Source organism: Ammospiza caudacuta, chromosome 4 (assembly GCF_027887145.1).
Source record: "Ammospiza caudacuta isolate bAmmCau1 chromosome 4, bAmmCau1.pri, whole genome shotgun sequence".
In the NCBI taxonomy this organism is placed as follows: domain Eukaryota; kingdom Metazoa; phylum Chordata; class Aves; order Passeriformes; family Passerellidae; genus Ammospiza; species Ammospiza caudacuta.
In genome coordinates, this window is record NC_080596.1 from 35,880,115 (window position 1) to 35,898,949 (window position 18,835).

The 18,835-nt window shown below is 45.4% G+C and overlaps 1 protein-coding gene across 1 annotated transcript in view; it reads right to left on the minus strand.

Annotated features, from left to right (window-relative positions):
* Window positions 1-4,498: 4,498 nt before the first annotated feature.
* The window catches only part of LOC131556857 (bifunctional heparan sulfate N-deacetylase/N-sulfotransferase 4), a 48,515-nt gene continuing 34,178 nt past the window's right edge, over window positions 4,499-18,835 (minus strand). Inside the window, exons 6-13 of the mRNA XM_058803759.1 lie at window positions 13,036-13,218; window positions 12,051-12,147; window positions 11,827-11,950; window positions 10,795-10,969; window positions 9,709-9,879; window positions 8,268-8,377; window positions 5,423-5,525; window positions 4,499-4,618 (exon numbers count right to left, since the gene is read on the minus strand). Of these exons, the coding sequence (XP_058659742.1) occupies window positions 4,499-4,618; window positions 5,423-5,525; window positions 8,268-8,377; window positions 9,709-9,879; window positions 10,795-10,969; window positions 11,827-11,950; window positions 12,051-12,147; window positions 13,036-13,218 (1,083 nt within the window). The remainder of the gene's footprint in view (window positions 4,619-5,422; window positions 5,526-8,267; window positions 8,378-9,708; window positions 9,880-10,794; window positions 10,970-11,826; window positions 11,951-12,050; window positions 12,148-13,035; window positions 13,219-18,835) is intronic.

Consider the following 18,835-nt stretch of genomic DNA (forward strand, 5'->3'; position numbering starts at 1 on the left):
ATGACTCCAACTGCCAGCCCATAAACCCCCCTGACCTTCTGTGATGGAGACAGATTTGTGTATTAACGTGTCACATTCCCAGTCCCAACGAAATAGGAGCACTATAAAACTGGCCCAGGTCTGGTTAGAGGGAGCTGCAGCAGGACAAACAGCTTTGCAAACCCAAAGTGGCAGATCTGGCCTTATTGAGATGTTTTAAATGTTTTTCTCCACACCCAGCAGCTGCAGCTGACTGAAATGCAAATATCAATCTGGTTTCCTGGGAAGTCTTTAATTCCTCATGAGCAGAAATAGGAGTATAAATTATATGCAGGATTCATTTGTCATTCTATAAATCAGTTGCTGACTGGGATTTGGATATTTACAGGCCTGACAAAGAGCTCCTCTCTCCTCTCCTCTCCTCTCCTCTCCTCTCCTCTCCTCTCCTCTCCTCTCCTCTCCTCTCCTCTCCTCTCCTCTCCTCTCCTCTCCTCTCCTCTCCTCTCCTCTCCTCTCCTCTCCTCTCCTCTCCTCTCCTCTCCTCTCCTCTCCTCTCCTCTCCTCTCCTCTCCTCTCCTCTCCTCTCCTCTCCTCTCCTCTCCTCTCCTCTCCTCTCCTCTCCTCTCCTCTCCTCTCCTCTCCTCTCCTCTCCTCTCCTCTCTCCCTGGACATAGGAAAAGCTCTTTACACAAACAGATCACCTCACAAGTTAGTTCAGGTTTCCAGGTTCTAGGAGGGAATAGTCTGATTCATGAATTTTCTGGGAGTAGTAAAATTTTTCAAGAATTCTGCTGTTGTTTTATTAAATAAGACTGAGGCAGGAAATTTGCCTGGACCTGGAAAGCCAGCTGATTTTTAGGGCCTACAAGTAGAGGGGCCCACAAGTTTGGGGTTTTTTGTTTTCCTGGGTTTTTTTAACAGATTTAGATTCCTAAAATACTTTGGAAATTTAGCTACCTTTGAAAATTTGTCTACAAGCACCAGGCAAACCTGGAAAAAAAGGGCAAAACTTGTGGTGAGATATCTGTAATGTCATTTCTAATTTGCTCAATGATAGAAGCTCTAGGGAGGTGGAATTAGCTATTCTGGAAGGTTTGTAGAACAAATCCTCGACTCTGCTGTGATTTAACCTCATTCTGACACAGATCAGTAAAACAAATGAATATTTTATAATAAAAAATAGAAGCATTACGAGATTTTAGGGAGAGAAAAAAAGCTGTCTCATACTTCTGAGTGCACAGTTTGAGGAATTTCCAGTAGCTGGAATCAGGGCCTTTCAAGATTCCTCAAACGGGGCAGAAGAAAATTATTTTTAATTAGGGCAAGAGCTTGCTTGGGGCTGCGTGTCCCTCTCCTGTGGGGTGCAGGGAGGCCAAACTTAGGGAGGGCAGGCCCAGATTTTGGCTCAGGGAATGGGAAGGAGGGTTTAAGGGAAGAAGCAAAGCTCTGTCTGTAATACACCATCAGAAGTGTTTATTCTGTGGCAGTGAGAAGAAACCATAATCAGCTGTGAGCACATCAATTATTTAAAACAATTCCAGCAAGTACAGCCCTTGACCTCCCTCGCCATCCCCACCCCCCCAACAAAAATACTTTGAGTGATCAAAATTTATTTTCATTCCTTCTGCTTCAACACCAAGTATTTGTTCAACTGGATTTGCTGTCGTCATGTAGGAGGAGAAAGAAAAATTTAAGTAAAAAGAGCTTGGGCAAGACAGTGAAATTTTTCCTCAGGTCTATCAACAGGATGTCCTTTGCTCTGAAATACTGCAGAAATCATAGAAGTCTTATAAAAGTTATCCAGTCACTGGAGCACTGAACACTTCAGAATCTGTGTTGCTTGCAAGTCCTGATTTCTTTTTGGCAGCTTTTCTAGGTAGGAGAGTGATGGAGGAATCGAGTCCGTGGGCAGGTCCACACCTTTGCAGTCACACTAAAAGGATGAACTGGAACACAAAAAGAGAGATAAAGACAGTGTAAGAAATGTTGTCTGACGGGGAAATTCCTGTCCCATGAACACAGAGTTATGCAGAAAAACCCCAAACTTAGTTCAGTACAATCAAATCAGCCATTGGTCACTGCTGATTTATGTCCCTGCTTGACACAGATGTCGCACACTCACATTCCTGTTAGAAACATCAATTTTAAGCCTATTATGAACATAATTTGTTACTGATGGGAGCTAAATGAGTGGTTGATGTCTCCCTTTTGGGTGGCCCAGCAGAGGGGAAAGGAGCACCCCACCCCCTGGTAGTTCAGGGGATGAAAGATCCCCCATCTCCCTGCCTCATGTGGGGAGGGGGAGAAGGAAGAGGAGCAAACACTCAGCTCCTGGTTCTGTATTCAGGGCACATCCCCACTGCCTCATTATCACATCAGAGAGCCCGGACCCATCAGCGCTTTCATTACACAACCTCTTCCTCCCCCAGGAATTTCTAATTCCACCATTTTAATTTGTTTGGGGGACTCTCGGCAGCCTGCTCCCCTGTCAGAGAGGAAATTTGGTTTATTAGACAACATCTCGGAGCAGTTAATCCTGCAACTTTATTTTAGACCTTGAGAGGTCAATGCATAATTTAGAGGGGTTTGGATTCCGTTCTGATTGCTTCTTGCTCAAAGACAACCTCAGTTATAGGAGCTCAGCTTTCCCAAAGCTCTGCTTTCATCATCAGCTCTGCTGCCACGGGCCCTGACTCCCCTCCCTGCCCCACAGGCTCACATCCTGGAATTCTCATTTCCAGGGCAATGGGAGCAAACTGCAGCTGCAGCCCCCCTGCAGCACTGTGAAACTCTGAATTAAAGCCTGCAGCACAGGAATCCCGTGGCTTACAGACAGAAAGAAGGACCAGCACGGTCTTTCCCAGCCACAGCCCTCTTGCCTTCAATAATTGTTGCATTTTTGCTGCCTTTGTTTTGCTGGTCTGTAAGAATCCCAACAACGATGTGGTCAGTGACATAAAAAGGCATAAAAAAGCAAAGGAGATCATTTCCAGGCAGTTCACAAAGGCTTCTCTGTCACACGGTGGTGCAGAGAAATTCTGTGCTGGTGGGTCCTGTTACAAGTGGAGGGAGTGAACGTGGAAATAATGTTATTTCATCTTTGTGACACATAAAGAAGTCAATTCAAATGTCAGTTCTCAATGGAACATGAGATCTCTCGGAAATGTGAGGCCCATTCAAACCTAAAAAATAAGAGTGAGGTATAAAAATATCTGGTGGATTTTCAGGACATGGTGCCATTACAGAGCTGAGAGCTGGAGAGATGGACTTCTTTCTAAACAAAAAGTTAAGAACAAGAAATAATTTTCTGGATTCTCTAGTGTTTGTCTCATTTCCTTGAAAAGCTCCTGAAACCAGTGTCATGTTTATTCAGCTTTTAATCAAGAGTGAGGCAGTCCTCTTCTAATTAAAGCTGAGCCAGTTTTAATGCATTTTAACAGCTATAATTCTATCAAATGCTCCATTTAGATACTCTTCTCTGACCAAGCCTTACTTATCCAGAGCTCTCATTATTCCAGTCATCTGTGGTGTTGCCAGTGCTCTAAGATAAGGGATTGTGGGTTCCTATGTTACATACAAATACATGTGTTTACCACTTCCAGGTCTGAGGAATGACCTCCATCCAGGACAAGTAAGGAGTTTCTGCCCTGCCTTGCTGACCTTGCCCCCACAGCTCTGAGAACCAAGCACAGTTCATGTCACATTTCTGGTAAACCACCCTTTCATTTCCCTGTGGGCACAAAAAGCAGATATTTAAAAGTGAGTGTGTGTCTGATCTAGAGATACACAAGGCAGATATTCAGGAGTGAAGATATGTATGTCATACATGTTTGTGTGATATACAGGGGCTGTGTTTGTCCTTTCAACTCCATAAAAGTCTACAGGAAGGGTTTGTGCTCCAGCACACTGTTTGTGTCCAGAACACGGAAAAAGGTAATTAAAGGTACTTTTCTGCACCAGTCTGCAGACTGAGACCCTAAATGACTCACGCAGTGTCTGAGGTTTCAAAAGCACAGCGCTGCTCAGCAGACAGAAGCTCAGCTGTCAATAGCAGGCCGCAGGCAGTGCCCGCTGCACGACCTGCTGAGAACATGAAAGGATTTGCAAACAAAGCGGGAAAAGCCCAGCGCATGACCAACCTCCCAGTCCAGCGAGAGACGTTCCCATCCTCTGCCCGTGTCCGGACAGACTGCAGTTTGTCCGTGCGGTGTCCGTCCGTCCCACGCAGAGTTCCTGGTGCCCCCTGAGGGGAGGAGCGAGGCTCGGCGCGGCCCCGGCCGGGGTGCAGGAGGAGCGGCCGGGAGCCGCCCGAGGGGCTCGGTGCCGCTCCGCCGGCAGCGCGGCCATTCCAACGCTTGTCGGGCTTGGGTTTGGGGCGTTTTATGTATTCTCCTGTGGTTTGTCTGGATTCGCTGGGAAGGGCGCGGTCCGTGAGGTCCTGTCCTGACGATGCCGAGTGAGCCGGAGGAGCGGGAGGGTGCGGGCGGGCAGGGATGCGCCGGGCCGGGCGCCCCCGGTGCTACCTGACCTTCTGCAGCTCCTGCCGCAGCCACGAGGGCAGCGGCTGGCCCAGCCTGTGCAGCAGCTTGGACAGCTCCACGTTGTGCTCGCGGTAGTAGCTCGACAGAAACGCTCGGGACTGAGAGGGGGGAGAAACAAACCAAGATCAGGTTAAAGGAGACCCCCCCTGTAATGGGTTAAAACTTTAAGTTTGTTCATCGAAGCTGACAAAGTAATTCCAGTAAGACTGTTGCAACATCTCTAGTTTGTTTAAGTAAATTTCCAGACTTTAAAAGATAAGGAAGGTGAAACCAAAAGACAATAGGTTTCACAAACATTTGTTTATCTGTTTAGTAAACTGTTAATATGGGTGGGGGGTTTGCTATGATTGATAACACAGTATCAGCTTATCCGCTCAGTAAGCCTAAGATTCCAGGGACTCAGCAGATTGAGCCTAAAAATTCCAGGAATCAGACAAAGGAAAATTACCAACCTTCATCTTCAGACCCCGGGAGGTGGACTATGACCACCTAAACACAAAAGAAGAATATGCAGAGTACTACACATCAGCCCGGAAGAAGGACTGTATAAGAACTCCACAGAAAACCAGAAGAGTGCGGCAGTGTTAGAGCGGAGACTCTCCTGTCGTCCAGCGTGCCCGGGGCGCTGACTTTGCCTATTATCGCTTGCTCTATCAATTAATAAATTTCATGTTATTTGGACTTATTAGTCAGTGATTCATTCCCCACCGCAACTAACCTATAACACCCCCCACAAATTGGCTCTCACAGGGGGAACTCAATGCCCTCTCTTCCAAAGCTCGAGTTTCTGATTTTTAAAAACATCAATCCATTGAAAATACAACAAAGGGGGGAAAGTAATCAGTGTGTTTATTTAAGGTCAGTATTAAAACTGCTCCCATAAATTTCCGAACAGCCCTTACCTCTTGGTCCATTGGTGGGTATTTCCGACCTTTGCTTTTCCCCAGGCACTTTGTTTTCCCTCCTTCCAATAACTGGCACCAGAAGCCTTTCTGAGGGTCAAACCTGTGGAGGATCATATCTTTTAAAAGACCTTGCTACAGAAACATTTCCTGGTTACTGAGACATCAGTGTTAGCCCAAAATTAATGCTGCACGCATCTCCCTGGATGACTGGAATTCTGGGGACAGAGGGGGCAACCTGTATAAACTCTGGGGATTCATTTTTTCCCACAAATCTGCCTTGGAAGTGTCTAAAGGCAGGAAGTTTTTCCCACTACCTGCACTGGGTAATTTTTGTTGTCCTTGTCCAGCACACAGGGTGATGTGCAGGTCTCCTGAGGAGGCGCTGCTTGGGTGCTGATGGTTTAACCTTCCTGAGGAAGAAGCTGGCTGCTCCCTATCACTGCATCTCAATACCATTTTCCTTCCTAGGGTGGCATTGTAGCATAAACACTGTCTTAGCAGCCTTATCTGAGCCATGCCATTTGATTGTGGAGTCTGAAATGCAGAGATAGAAGGGGTTTGGATGAGGGCTTGGAAACGGGTTCGCTGAGGAACGAACGGCACCACGTGGCGTCGGGTTTGGAATTTACTGCTCTGGGACTGGAAGCAGCCATAAAACATCCAAACACTGCTCATTCCTGCTGCTCAGCAGATGTTTGAGAGGGATGAAAGATAATTGGCTGGAGCACAGAGTTAATTAATTACACACCACCTTTCTGCCCCTGCCCTGTCCCTACGATATGGATGCAGAAGTGAGTGAATTTCAGGAGAAGGGTGAACCTTCTCCATGGGTTTTTTCTTGCCCAGCCTATTAATGCAGCCTGACCTTTGTTTCCTAAATTGTCTCTGCAGCTGTATCAATTAAAAACAAATAAATCATTGATTAAATGGGTATATTGATGATAGATTCATTTCTGCTTTGGCCTTTCCCATCTGCTCCCTGCATGGTGAAGTGCTTTAGCTGCCTTGCATTGATTTCCCAAGAGGAGCAGCAACATCATGTGCTGGGTAAAAGGGAAACTGCAAAACTATGCCCCAAACAATCCTTCTGCCTCAGAAGCAGCTTATTGAACATTATGATGTGCAAATCTGGGAAGGGGAAAAGAGGGTGAGACAGTTCAGGCTGAATTCAACTCTCTATGTTCAGAAATCACAGAACTCTCAGGGCTTCTGTGAATGTAATTGGGCACAGTGGAGGTATTTATTTAAAAATAGTGATAGCCCTAAGGCTGAAGCTACAGGGGAGCATTTTAGAGCTGTCAGCAGCAAGCCTTGGAGGCCTGGTTATCTTCTCTTCCCTGCAGAGGAAGCCTGGGGGAGAGGCAGGGTTCTGGGAAGGCAGTACCTGATGCCAGAGGCAGGGAATGCCTGGGAGGGCAGAGCCAAGCAATGCCACCATGAGGATCTCTCTCTCACTCTGACAGAATGTAGCAGCCCTCCAAGGGAGAACACTTTTCTAAGCACACTCCTCTCATCCTGTCTTTTCCTCCAGCCCTGCCTCTGTGCCCCTCCGCTCCCCTCCCATGGCTCCCTTCTGCCTGGCTTGATTTCCCTCTCCTGCAGGACTTTCACACAATTACTCAGGGTGATGGACTTGTTGCCCAGTGCTGTTCACAGGCCTGGCTCCTTAGGCTGCTTCCTGACACCTTTAGGAATGTGTGCTGTGCAGTGGTTAGGCAGTAATGACTAGGAACAATCCTAGGCAATCTTTTCCCCTTTGACAAGCCCTGCCAGAAAGCAGCTACACACTTTAATGCATTTTCCCCTTCCATCCCAAATCCATGCAGAAGTGAGGGCTACCACAGCACATTTGCATTCTTGATGCCTCTAAACAGGGAGTGCATAATTTTATGGATCTGTTTACAATCCATTTTTCCTGTCCAAACCAGTATGAGAGGCCAAATTTCTTCCTGCTGTGCGACTCCATGACTTTAATTTAGTTCCAGCAAGGAAGATGTATGTCTGTGGGTGTGGATTTTAAAAACCCAGCAGAAGGCACTGCAGATGTGCAGTTGTGAGTTGTTCAAGCATCAACAGCTCAGCTCTGTGATCAGACTCCTCCTCCCCTCCACCCTCTTTGGAAACTAATGACTTTAAAAATTGCATTCTGAAATCCAAAATTCTTTCTCTAGAAAAAGGTTTTGGCAGAGCAACTTCCTTAAGCACTGAAGTCTTACTTTGAACCTGTGATATAAATAAGCTGAACCCTGCCAGGAGAGGAAATATTAAATGGAAATTGCAAGCAGAGAGGAGCAGTGTGGGGCAGCTGCAAAGTCTGTGGTTGTGTTTCCCTCAGGACCAGCCTGCAGGGAAGGTGAAGCAGAGGCTGTGCTGCTTCCCACTCCATGTGCTGGCTCAGGGGCTTGGAAAAGCAGTGCCAGGCTTCCCAGGCCACAGATATCCCAGGGCTGGGGCTGTAAGAGATGATGCTCCTCACACAGGGAGGCTCAGGGCAAAAGCTTCTTACAATTTTCTGCTGGACTACGAGGGGAGAGGGGAATTCAGCCCACTCCCTCCCCTGCAGGAGTCTCAGCTGTACATGGAAATGCAGACAGGAAAATGGGATTGGGGAACGAGCGCTTCTCACCCAGCCTCTGCCATCAGGCTCCTTTGGAATGGTAAAGGCAAACTTTCCACACCTGACACTGCAGGCTTCAGCTTCTGGACACTGATGGGAAAGAACCTCAGGCTTCTCCAAGTTATTGTTGTCCTGATGTGTTTGTAATTAGTAATGCAGGGATCCTGGTGGGAGGGGATGTGCCCTGGGACCCCACAGGGCAGATAAGAAAGGGAATACACTCACGTTAGGGCTTCAGAGTAATTGTAGTGAGGAGAGACTCCCAGAAACTTCTGCACTTCATCCATCACAGTAGCAGGGTCACTTCTCAGCTGCTGTCCATCAATAATGAGCAACTGCAGGGGAAAATATGGCACTGATTTGGAAACAGGACTATGGGTAACCAAAAAATGGCATTATTTCACTTCTGTGACAACCTGGATTTAAATTAGCTTTAAATGACTTTGTACAGTGCTAAAAGCATTCATGTGGATTAACCCCTTTTTAGGTTTGCTTTTTACTTTGTTGAGTTGGATTTGCATAGGTGGGCACCTTGTAACTCTGAGTGTGCACCTTGTTCAAATGCAGGAGTTAAACCTCCCAAGCCAAACCTGACACTCAGACAACTCTGAGAAAAGAGATAAGGAAAGGATGTAAAATATTGTTGAGGTTTACGATGTGTCTGTTGGAAGTCCTGAGGAGAGAAGGCAGCACCTCCAGGTGAGGGCAGAGGAGGAGCCCAGGGAACAGGGCATGGGATGCTCAGCACCCTCTGCATGCTCAGAGTTTGCCAGGACATCCCCCTCTCCTCTGGAGGAATAAGCTGGGATGAGGTGGGCAAGGAGGAGACGTGGCCTGTTTGCTCCCAGGGCAATGCTGCCCTTGCTGCCAGCTCAGCAGCTCTGGGCAGGACTCCTCCCCATTTATCAGAGAGTACAAAGGACAGAGGAAAGAAAGAAGTAAATGACTGAGATTTCCTCCCTTCTCGTGGAAACGGGATTGACCTGCTTCTCCTCTCTTTATTACAGCTGAGGCTGGATAAAAAGAAAAATCAGGATTGCAAGAAGACAGAGCGTCTAATTCTTTTTGTTGTTTGGTTTGGTTTTTTTCCCCCCAGGTCCCTGACAAAGTAGGCAATGCTCAGCTCTGCCTCCTTTCAGCACATTCTGTCCCACCCAGGGCACACTCTGGGGATCCTTGGTGATGACAGAGCCTTTTCCAGCTTTGCCTGACAGGAGGCACAGACATGAACTGCCATGTGACAGTGTCCTTGGATAAGGAGTGCCCATGCACGTGCTTTGCAGTACTAAAATGTTTGCTTTAGGTTATTTTAGTATTTTATTATTATTAGGTTATTATTACTTCAAGAATGGAGGTATTCTTTAGATCTATGCATTTAGGTAAATTTTTCACGGCAAAGTTATAAAAGACAATGCAATAAAATATCTGAAGGAAGAGGGGGCAAAAGAAGGAATCTGTGCTCCAGCTCTAAGAAAGGCCAATTCCATCTGAGGATCAAAGACATGTGAAGCTTTCTATGATGGGGACTGACTAGGGAGCAGGATGAAATTTATATTTCTTAAAAGCCCTGGCACAAGGTGTGACGCCGCGGCTTTCCCGGGGCGCAGGAGCCTCGGGACAGCTTCGGGCCGTGCCAAGGGCGGCCGAGCCGGGCGGGCTCCCTTACCTGGGCGGGCGGGAAGTGCGAGAGCCACCTGTGGATGTGCAGCGCGTACCAGCCGGGCTCCAGGCAGCGCCGCTGCAGCGCCCGCAGCTCCGGCGGCGCCCGGGGCCCGCCCGCGATCACCTCGTAGAAATCGAACCTCAGGGCGGCGGGGTCCTCGTGGGAGCGCTGGTGCTGCGGGGACGCAGGGAAGGAAATACGTGCAACGGTATGGATGCTGCAGATGAAGCCTGAATTCTTAAAAATCTTAAAAATCACTGTTTTACTGCTTTGCCTCGGCAGCTGGAAAGCTGCCAGTGAGACGTGACCCGGTACAAGCTGCAGCCCCTGGCCGTGCTTTGCTCCTTGCAGAACTTGCTGGCGGGATCAGAAATGATGTATTTCATGCTGTCCCAGGATTATTAATCCCAGGCTATTTTAACACTGCATTTAGTGTTTCCTTTATGTGTTTGCCTATGCCATTTTCACAAGCATGACTATATATTTCCTTAAAAATAGAATTTATAAGTAGCGCAGATTTTGTTATGGAAGGGTGTGGGCTCAGTAAAAGGCAAAGAAGAGCATCCTGGAGTTTCCTGGGGAAAACAACAGGCTTGCTTTTGTTTCCAAGCAGAGAAAAAAGCCAGTGTCTCCAGTCACAGCCCTTTTTACCTCCTTGGAAACTTCAGGAGACGCTGGGTGCATCTGAGCAAGGTTGCAGGCTGCTGAGCACACGCTGGGGGAAGGGGAGTGGGGCCAGACCTCAGCATCAGGAGCTCTGATTCCCTGGCTGGGCCATGCTCCTCTTCCCTGTGCATGTCCCTGGGCATGGAGCCCTGCTCTCCCTCTGTGCCCTGTCAGCTGTAATTGAGACTGAACTGTTTGATCCCAGCTGGTGGCAGCTCTGTGCTGGGAACTTCCATCATTCCCAACACCAGTGTCACAGGTGCCAGCTGCACAAGGTGGCATCCAGCACCCTCCTGCTCCCACGGGGTGCCAAGGCTGTGCCACAACTCCCTTTATTGCCCAAGGACACAGGTTCCCACTGATGCCACCACCATCCCCTGGCAGTGGCCCCACTGTGCATTCCTGGGGCACAGAATTCCATACCTGGTACCAGGAGTAGGCGCGGTCCGACGGGTCAATGAGGATGGTGATGATCTTGGCCTTGGGGATGAGGGAAGCAGCTCTCCTGGGAGCTTCCTCAGAGTGGAAATAGTTGGCACTTTTCTCAAACAGGAGGTTGGTGGTGGTGTTGGAAGGAGTGGGGAAGAATTCCATGTACCTTGGAGGGGAAGAGACTTGTCAGAATGAGCAGCAGCACAACAGGGTCATGGCCCCATGCTTCCCATTTCATGGTGGGTGACAAGGTGAATTTTCAGACATAATTCTCAAGAAGCAAAATTGAATTTTTCAGCTCAGCCCAGACTGGAGTAATGGGAATGCATCTTGGCTCTTAGGTGGTGCTGGTAATAGCTAAAGCCCTCATGAAGTCTGGTAATTAGGTTTTTCCTGTGATGGATAGGATTTTTGCTAATAACTTCAGTGTCAAAGGGATATCTTTCACCAGTTTGGAGTGAGTTCAGTTTTAGCTGCAGAAAAAATTGGGAAAAGCTTCAAAATGTCAACATTTAATGTCAACATTTAAATGTCAAACTGTTTAATTTTAACATTGTTGAAGTACTTCATTTTGGGACTGACACATTTTTGCTTTTGGACGCTTTCAGAATTACATGATTTGAATTTTGGCTTTGAATGGTCTTTTCCATTTAAAATTGATTGGATGGATCCTTGTGAAGAGATAAATGGAACCTCACTTCATGAAAAGCCACTTTGGAAGGAACAGAGTGTAAGTCAGTGCAGCTACAGCTATGACAAGACAGAGATGTTACTCATGACAGAACTGCCTCTTGCATTCGTTTGTGTGAAAACTCAGAAAATTCTTACTGTAATATCTAAACAAAATTAGGGGCTTGATTAAATGCCCCATCATTACCAATTAGATTCTCTTTCCATCTGATAATTTCCAGCATAACAAATTCATCCAGTAATTAAGGGGATGTCACACCCGCTCCTGGAATTGTTCCACTGTGATTTTCCATGCATTAAGAATGAACACCTCGATTTTGTCATTCTCCTTACCAGTCAATTCCCTTGTGGTAGTTGTTGCCATTGAAGAATTGAACTTCCTCAAAAGTTTTTGGGCTGGGGAGATTGCTGATAATGGAAGGGTGCATCAGAAGGAATAAATAAAGGGCTGTTGTACCTATGACAATGAAAAGAGGTACCATTAGGAAATATTAAAAAGTTAAAAAAGGACCTTTGACTCTGTAGAAACTTTTAAAAGATCTCCTTGTGCTCCTTACCTGTTTTCTGGGGTCCTATCACCAGGAATTTGGGCAGGTGGTCACAAGTTTTGTCTCTGGACCAAATATCCCTGTGTCTCTTATCGTCACACGGGTTCTGAAGGACAAAAGGTGGTGGTGCCCATCACACTGGGAATCTGAAACCTCTGCAGGGTCTGAGTGTTCTGCACTAATGCCAGAGCCCTACACTGAGCAGCAACACCCCACAGTGTGTGTACAGTGGTTTTGAATGACTGAGGACAAGGTTCAGTCATTAGCAGAAAAGAAAAAGAAGGGGGAAAAAAATTGGAACATTGATTTAATCAAATTTCCATTTGAGGTTCAGATGGAAGCCTCTAGATGGCTTTGAGGCATTACTTTTTGAGCTGTCAGAGTGGTTCTGGATGCATGGGGCTTAGTGCCAATTTTAATTTACGTGAGAATGCAAAAGGGAAGGACAAAATAGAAATGTGGGATATTATTCATCTCCTTATCTTTTTCCTACCTGTGAATGCAAAATAAAAACCTGTGAACAAAAGGCCCTGCAGAAGAGGTTGGGACTGGCTGCTCTTCAAAGCAGTTACCGTACAGATGCTGCTTTTGCAGAGGTAACAGAGGATACACTTTGCTGGTGAATAAAATTAACTAAATATGATGGAGAAAATCATCAGCTGAACAGAATTGCTGCAGCCCAGTGAAAATATTGTAGATTTATACTTCCTTTGTTGCAGGGCCAAAAATTATAGGGGAAATTTTCTGCACCTTTTTGCAAGTGTAAGCCCTAAATAACTGCACAGGTTTCCTTGGTGCCCTCCTGGATTTAACCCTGTGTAACCACAAGCTCAGTGTGGCTCACAGTATTCCAGGTAGAAGAGGCAGGTACAGGTAACCATTAGATGACAGTGTTGAACTCACATTCCCACGCTCGAAAAAGGCTTTTTAGAAGAAAAGTTGCTCGTTCCAACGAGGGGATTGCAGCAGGAGGAGGGAAAGGAGGTGCCTTTACCTGCCACAGGGGGTCAGTCTGCTCGGGGAAGAGCTGGAAGTACTTCTGGGCCAGCTGCACGGGGGGCAGCGTCTGCAGCCTCAGGTTCGTGGAGCTCCTGACAAAGCTGGCGAGGTTGGCAAAGGTGTAGAGGCCCAGGCGGTCGTTGCCATAGTTGGACAGGTGGGTCATGAAAATGCTGATCTGGGGGCAAGAGGAGCCTTTCAGGCGTGGCACACCACAAATCCAATTTGCTGTCCCCCCCGGTGCTGGCTGGTGTGCCTAGAATAGCCTGGATGTAAGTAAGGGAATAAATTCTGACACAAACACTCCCAGGCTTTGTGAAGGATGGTATCTCAGCTAAGTATCTCTGTCTTCATTTTCTTCTTAAAGCTGATATAACTTCTTGTTATCAGCCTTTACGTGGCCACTGCCTTGTAGATCTCATGATTTATTTCAGAGGAATAAAGAGAGTTTATAAGAATAACTTGAAATGTATTTCCGAGCGTTTTCTTTCCACGAGGTGATTAAACTCAGTTTTGTGGCTGTTTTACCTGTAGATTGTAATTTTTTACTTTCATGAAGATGGCACTAAACTGAATGTTGTCACTTGGCTGTTTTAGTGAGTGCAGTGGCCTGAGCTGGGATGGACTGACAGTGAAATGGGATCACAGCTGCAGGCAGATTTGGGGGACTGAAGCAACCTCATTCTGAAGAAATGAGCTGTCAGCAGTGGGGACACCTGGCGACAGTGGGGACACCTGGTTCCCAGTAAATGGTTTGCTCTGCACAGAGATAATTGTGTCCAGGTGAGCCTCGTCTGAGATGATTAGGAACGGGAGAAGTTTATAAAGTCATGTGCAGGACAGTGGCTGTGCTTTCTTCTTTTGGAAGCTGCTACAGGAGTCATGTTTAGGTCAGTGCATTTTGAGTTTGTAAATTCAAAATGAATGGAATTGATGTGCTGGAGGGTTTCTGGGTGTGTTTTGAGCGATGCCTTGCCCAACCCAGGCCTGAGGGACAGTGTTTATGCAGCACTCCTTTGGAGCTTGGGCTGTGGGTCAGATATGCTTGAGACAGGCTCTGAAATACCTCTGTGTGTGTCTCAGGAGGGTTTTTAGCAGTGATCCACCTGCAGAAAAGCTTTCCCTCCTGCAGGTTCCTGCTCTGCTGTCCCAGGCTTGTCCCTAGTCCATCAGGGGATGAGAAGCCACCAGCTTCCCACTCTCACCCTCTTGCTGTGCCAAGGTGGTGCTTCTTTAAGCGCCAGCCCCCCATGCTTGGGAATGTGTCCATCAGTTCGTTAAATTATTAACAAGGAGCTTTTAGTGCTCCTCCAAGGGGGAGACAGATGGAGCTTAGGAGAAAGTGTCCCTCATGGCTCCTCTGCAGTGGGATGGCATTCTGCACACTTTATGCCATAAAAGGTAATTTATTCTTCCCTTTTATTCTGCTCTGGGCCCGGGCTAAGCAGAGATTGGAAGCTGTACAAATTGTTTTTTTCTGTGGATTGATTTGGTGGATTCCAGTTCTTGTTTCCTTTTATGACCCCAAGTGTTTGACATAAACAGAGTGACTCTTAAAATTGCCCTGAACTTGCTGCATGTCCCTAAGTACTACCCCAGAAACCATAAGGAAGGTAATAAATCATCCTCTTCTCACAAAATAAACCCCAGCCAATGCAAACAGATCCTTGCTAGTTCAACTCCCGCAAATGTGCAAAGTTCTTCCTGTAAACTGTTTTAAAGTGCTGACAAGGAAACCATTTGTAGGGAATGTTGCTGGAGAATATCACCTTGTTTCTGGAGCATTTGTTTGATGAGTGCTAAATGACATTTAATGTTATTGCACCAAATGAAGTATGCAAGTAAATCTGTGTGCTCCTTGTGCTTTGTTTACACTTGAAAATGGATGAGATTGTTTTCAATGTTAAAATGTACTTGTAGGAGAAGAGTATTAGCTTATTCTAGGAGTTTCATTTTGCTGCAAACCAATTTAAAAGATCCAGTTAATCGCTCTTCATGGAGTCAAAAGATCTTGGACACTCTTTTGACTTCTTTTGCTCCAGTGGTCTTTTTGGAAGTGAAAAAGGCCCAGATATGATGCATTATTCATGGAGTAAAATGGGATTTAATTCTTTGCTGTCTACCTCCAAATCACTGGGGATGAAAGGTGATGGGTTTTAACTGCTCACTTTAGAGCATGGATGATCGCAGATTGTTTGCAAACTAATGGCAGGACCATCGCACCCTCTCACTGTGTGCTTTTTGTCTCTAGGGCTATTTCACATCACTTACATCTAGAATTTAGATATACAGTGTTTTCTCTATATGGAATTTTGTTTTCTCTATATGGAATGTTTGTATATGCAGGCTTGTGTTATAGAAAATGAAACCTACAGTAGTTAGTAGAGAGAAACAAAGGGCTTTTTAAAAAAACTATTTGAATAGAAATCAGTGGCTTGAAACTGTATTCTCTACTCAGAGTTTGTGTGCTTGCTCTGGATGCACTGCCCTATTAATTCAGAATAAAGCGCTTTTTTTCTTCTGTAACTGCCAGACTTAGCACAGCTTTACCTAAAAGCACTTGGTTTTGGACAAAGATTAGCCACCTGCCTCTGGAGGGCACAGCTGGAGTGCATCACAATCTCAAGGATGGCAATTCTGTGTTGGGAATAAAAGATTGGCTGATTCCTTTCTGTTGCTATCTGAAACTCTCCCTACCCATCGATCAAGCACTTGCAATGAAAAAATCCATTAGGAAACTTAGGTATAAATGTGTTCCACCTCATCTTCTCAGCCACTCCACAATTAAATAGGATCAATGTTCCCCTTTAGGTCCTTTCCTCCTGCTGCTTGGCCCATTGCTGGAAAGCCCAGGAGCCAGAGTTGGGTGTCATGTGGGAATTCCACTGTTCTGGGAGGAAATGGATGTTTAGTGTCTTTAGCTTTTTTAAATAAGGTTTGCCAGAAGGGAGGAATTAATGTGTGGATTCTTCTGCAGCTAGGGGGAGGCTGGGAGGGAGAATTTTGTGTTGACAAAGCACTAATTTTAATAATGACAAATGGCTTCTCTAGAATTCAGCACTATTCATATTCATGACCCTTCTGCTGCTGAAGCAAAATCATTTATATGCCTGAAAATTGCACTTTTTTTTTTTTTTTTTTTAAGTTTTGCTCTCTTTCCACTCTGCACATCTGTTTATAATTTAATACTCTTGACAGGATAATCAAATGTTTTCCAAATATAATATCTCTAAAGAAAGCAACAAAGTCAGTGTTTGGACAGAAATATTTTTGTCTTTGATTGAAGGGGAAACAGAAGCACAGAATGGCATTTTATTTCCTGTGCCCATATTCATTACTGTGTCTGCTCTCCACCTTGAGTGCTCCCAGGATGGAAGTTGGAAGCTGCTGTCCAGCAGTGGTGGGAAGTGGCCTTGGGACAGCTGTACAAATGCTGCAGAGCCTCTATGCTCTTTTAAAATTCCCTATTGGAAGAGCAAAATTGGTTCTCATTTACCCAGGAACGCTTTCTGCTTTTCCATTGTTTAGTTGGCAGGATTAAATGAATTCCTCAGTATTGACAGAACAATCTTGTGCCTTGTTCCTTTCCTTCTGAGAATACAGTTGCTAGGTTTGATATTTTATTTTTTTTTCCTGTTATCTCTCCAAGTTTTGCTTCTAAAGTAAAGGCTAAATCATGAGCACATTCCAACACAGCCACCGCTCCCCCGATCATATACATTTGTGACACCTCATGATGTGTGGGGTCCCAGATGAAGAAAACTGGTTGGGAGGTTCTAATCCATTAGTTATATATATTGGTTTTTTTCAAAGCCTGGAAGTAGAAAAAAGAGGGGTTTTAGTTTTTTTCCCCTCTCAGCACATGCTTTGAGAGGCTGTGAAAAAAGTAACTACTGCTTCTGATGAATTTGTGCAATTGGTGTGTAGCTGGGTGAGAGTGGAAGATCTGAATGGAAGTTTTATGGCTGTTCATTTGTCACACTTGTGCAAGTGATCAGCAGCACAGCTAATTGTGGCCAAAGCTGCTGCCAGTCACATCTGTGGGCCCCAGGAAGACTTTGCAGAAGTCTACAGCAATTCAATTCTCTTGTTATTTCCATTTTCTAGTGAAATTCATGGTACAGGAATTTGTTTTCTTGCCATCTGTGTTTTCTCATTGAAAAGACTTCCTCAGACTATAAACTCTCTCTTAAAAAAGGAAATAAATCTACTCAGTTCAGACTTAAGGACAAACCCAAGTTCAAATTAAGGAAATAAAGCAGATTGCAGGGGTTTTGGATACTGTTGGTTTAGGTCAAGCTGAACATGAAGCAGAGCTGTGGAGGACAAGGGACATGCAGGCAAAAAGAAGCCCAAAGGATGATGACTTTGGATAAGTGCCTATAAATGACAGTTTGTCTGCCATTTCTCTTTAGACATGTGGTAAATGAAAATCTGATTCTAACTGGGCTTGGAATGATGGGAGGAATGATGTCTCTTATCCCTGACATGACACTCTGTAATCTCCAGGCGGAGGAAGCAAACATTCCCTGGCATTCCCTATGGACCCCAAGTTACAGAACAAGTGTAAATCATTCTGTTTATTCTGAGCACTCCTATAAAAACTAAGACAGAGTTTTCACCAGGATATTTTCTTTTGAACTGCAAAGAAATGCCTGGTAAGTTACTATAGGCTGGAGATGCAGGAAATTTATCATTTGTTTTTATAGCAGTTCCACTGTCATGTTGCTATCTTAGCAGTTTTCTGACTGCTCTGGGTGATAGAGTGTTCATAAATGATGATTAATTAATCCAGCTTGGTGGCCTACTCTGAGCAAACAAACCTCAGAGTTAATTTAATTCTCCACTCTTGGTTTCAGAGAAAAAAAAGGCAGCATTTTCAGTTCACTAGAGGATATAATATTCTCAAATCAGCCACTTTCCAATTAATTTGAATGGCAAGCACAGTGAGGAAATTTAGTTCTTGGCCATTTACTTCTATTAAGGATTCATTTTCAATAATCAGAGAGTTCTGAGTCAGCTTGTTTTCACCTGGAAGACTTGCTCCTCTCACTTGAATAAATAATTGCATGTTGTGTGCATGTAGGTATCAGATTCTTTCCCTCTTTCCCCAGTACCCCCTTGTTGACATGCAGTCGTTGGCTGCTATTTCTGCCATCACCCAACTTGCTGGGAAGGAATTCTGGTGAAATATCAAAATGTGTGGAGTGGAGCAGCAGCTTTCATAAAGCAGGAAAATGTCATGAAAGAAGGAAAAGAGATGTGCTATCCTTGAAATGTTTCCCTGATCCTCTGGGTTTCAAGCTAATTAGTTTCTAAATGTGCTGCTGAAGGCTTGAGTTTCCATGGGATAATATTTCCCTGTAGTAGCTCTGTGCAGCCATGTGGGATGAAGGGGGAAAAATAATGATTTACCACGGGGGGGAAAAATATTCAGGACCATGAGGAAGGTCAGGGTTGATTTGTGTGTTTATGAACATTAAGATAAATTCTGATGTAACTTGTTAACAAAACTCCCTTTCAATTTGGTGAAATGAGCCTTTCCCTCTTGTCAGGTTGGAGAGGAACACGTGTGTCCCTGTGGGCTGCACCCTGATAACTGCAGCTCCACAAATATTGACATTTTTTATTGGGAGGTTGCCTGCCTGATTTTTTCTGTCCCCAAAATGTGCTGAGATGTTCAGCTCACAGAGCCCTCAGCAGAACCGCACTGTGAATTACTTTTGGATTGCAGCACATTTCCTACAATGCCCAAGGTTATTTTTTATTCTTTCTATAACTATGCTCAGAGAAAC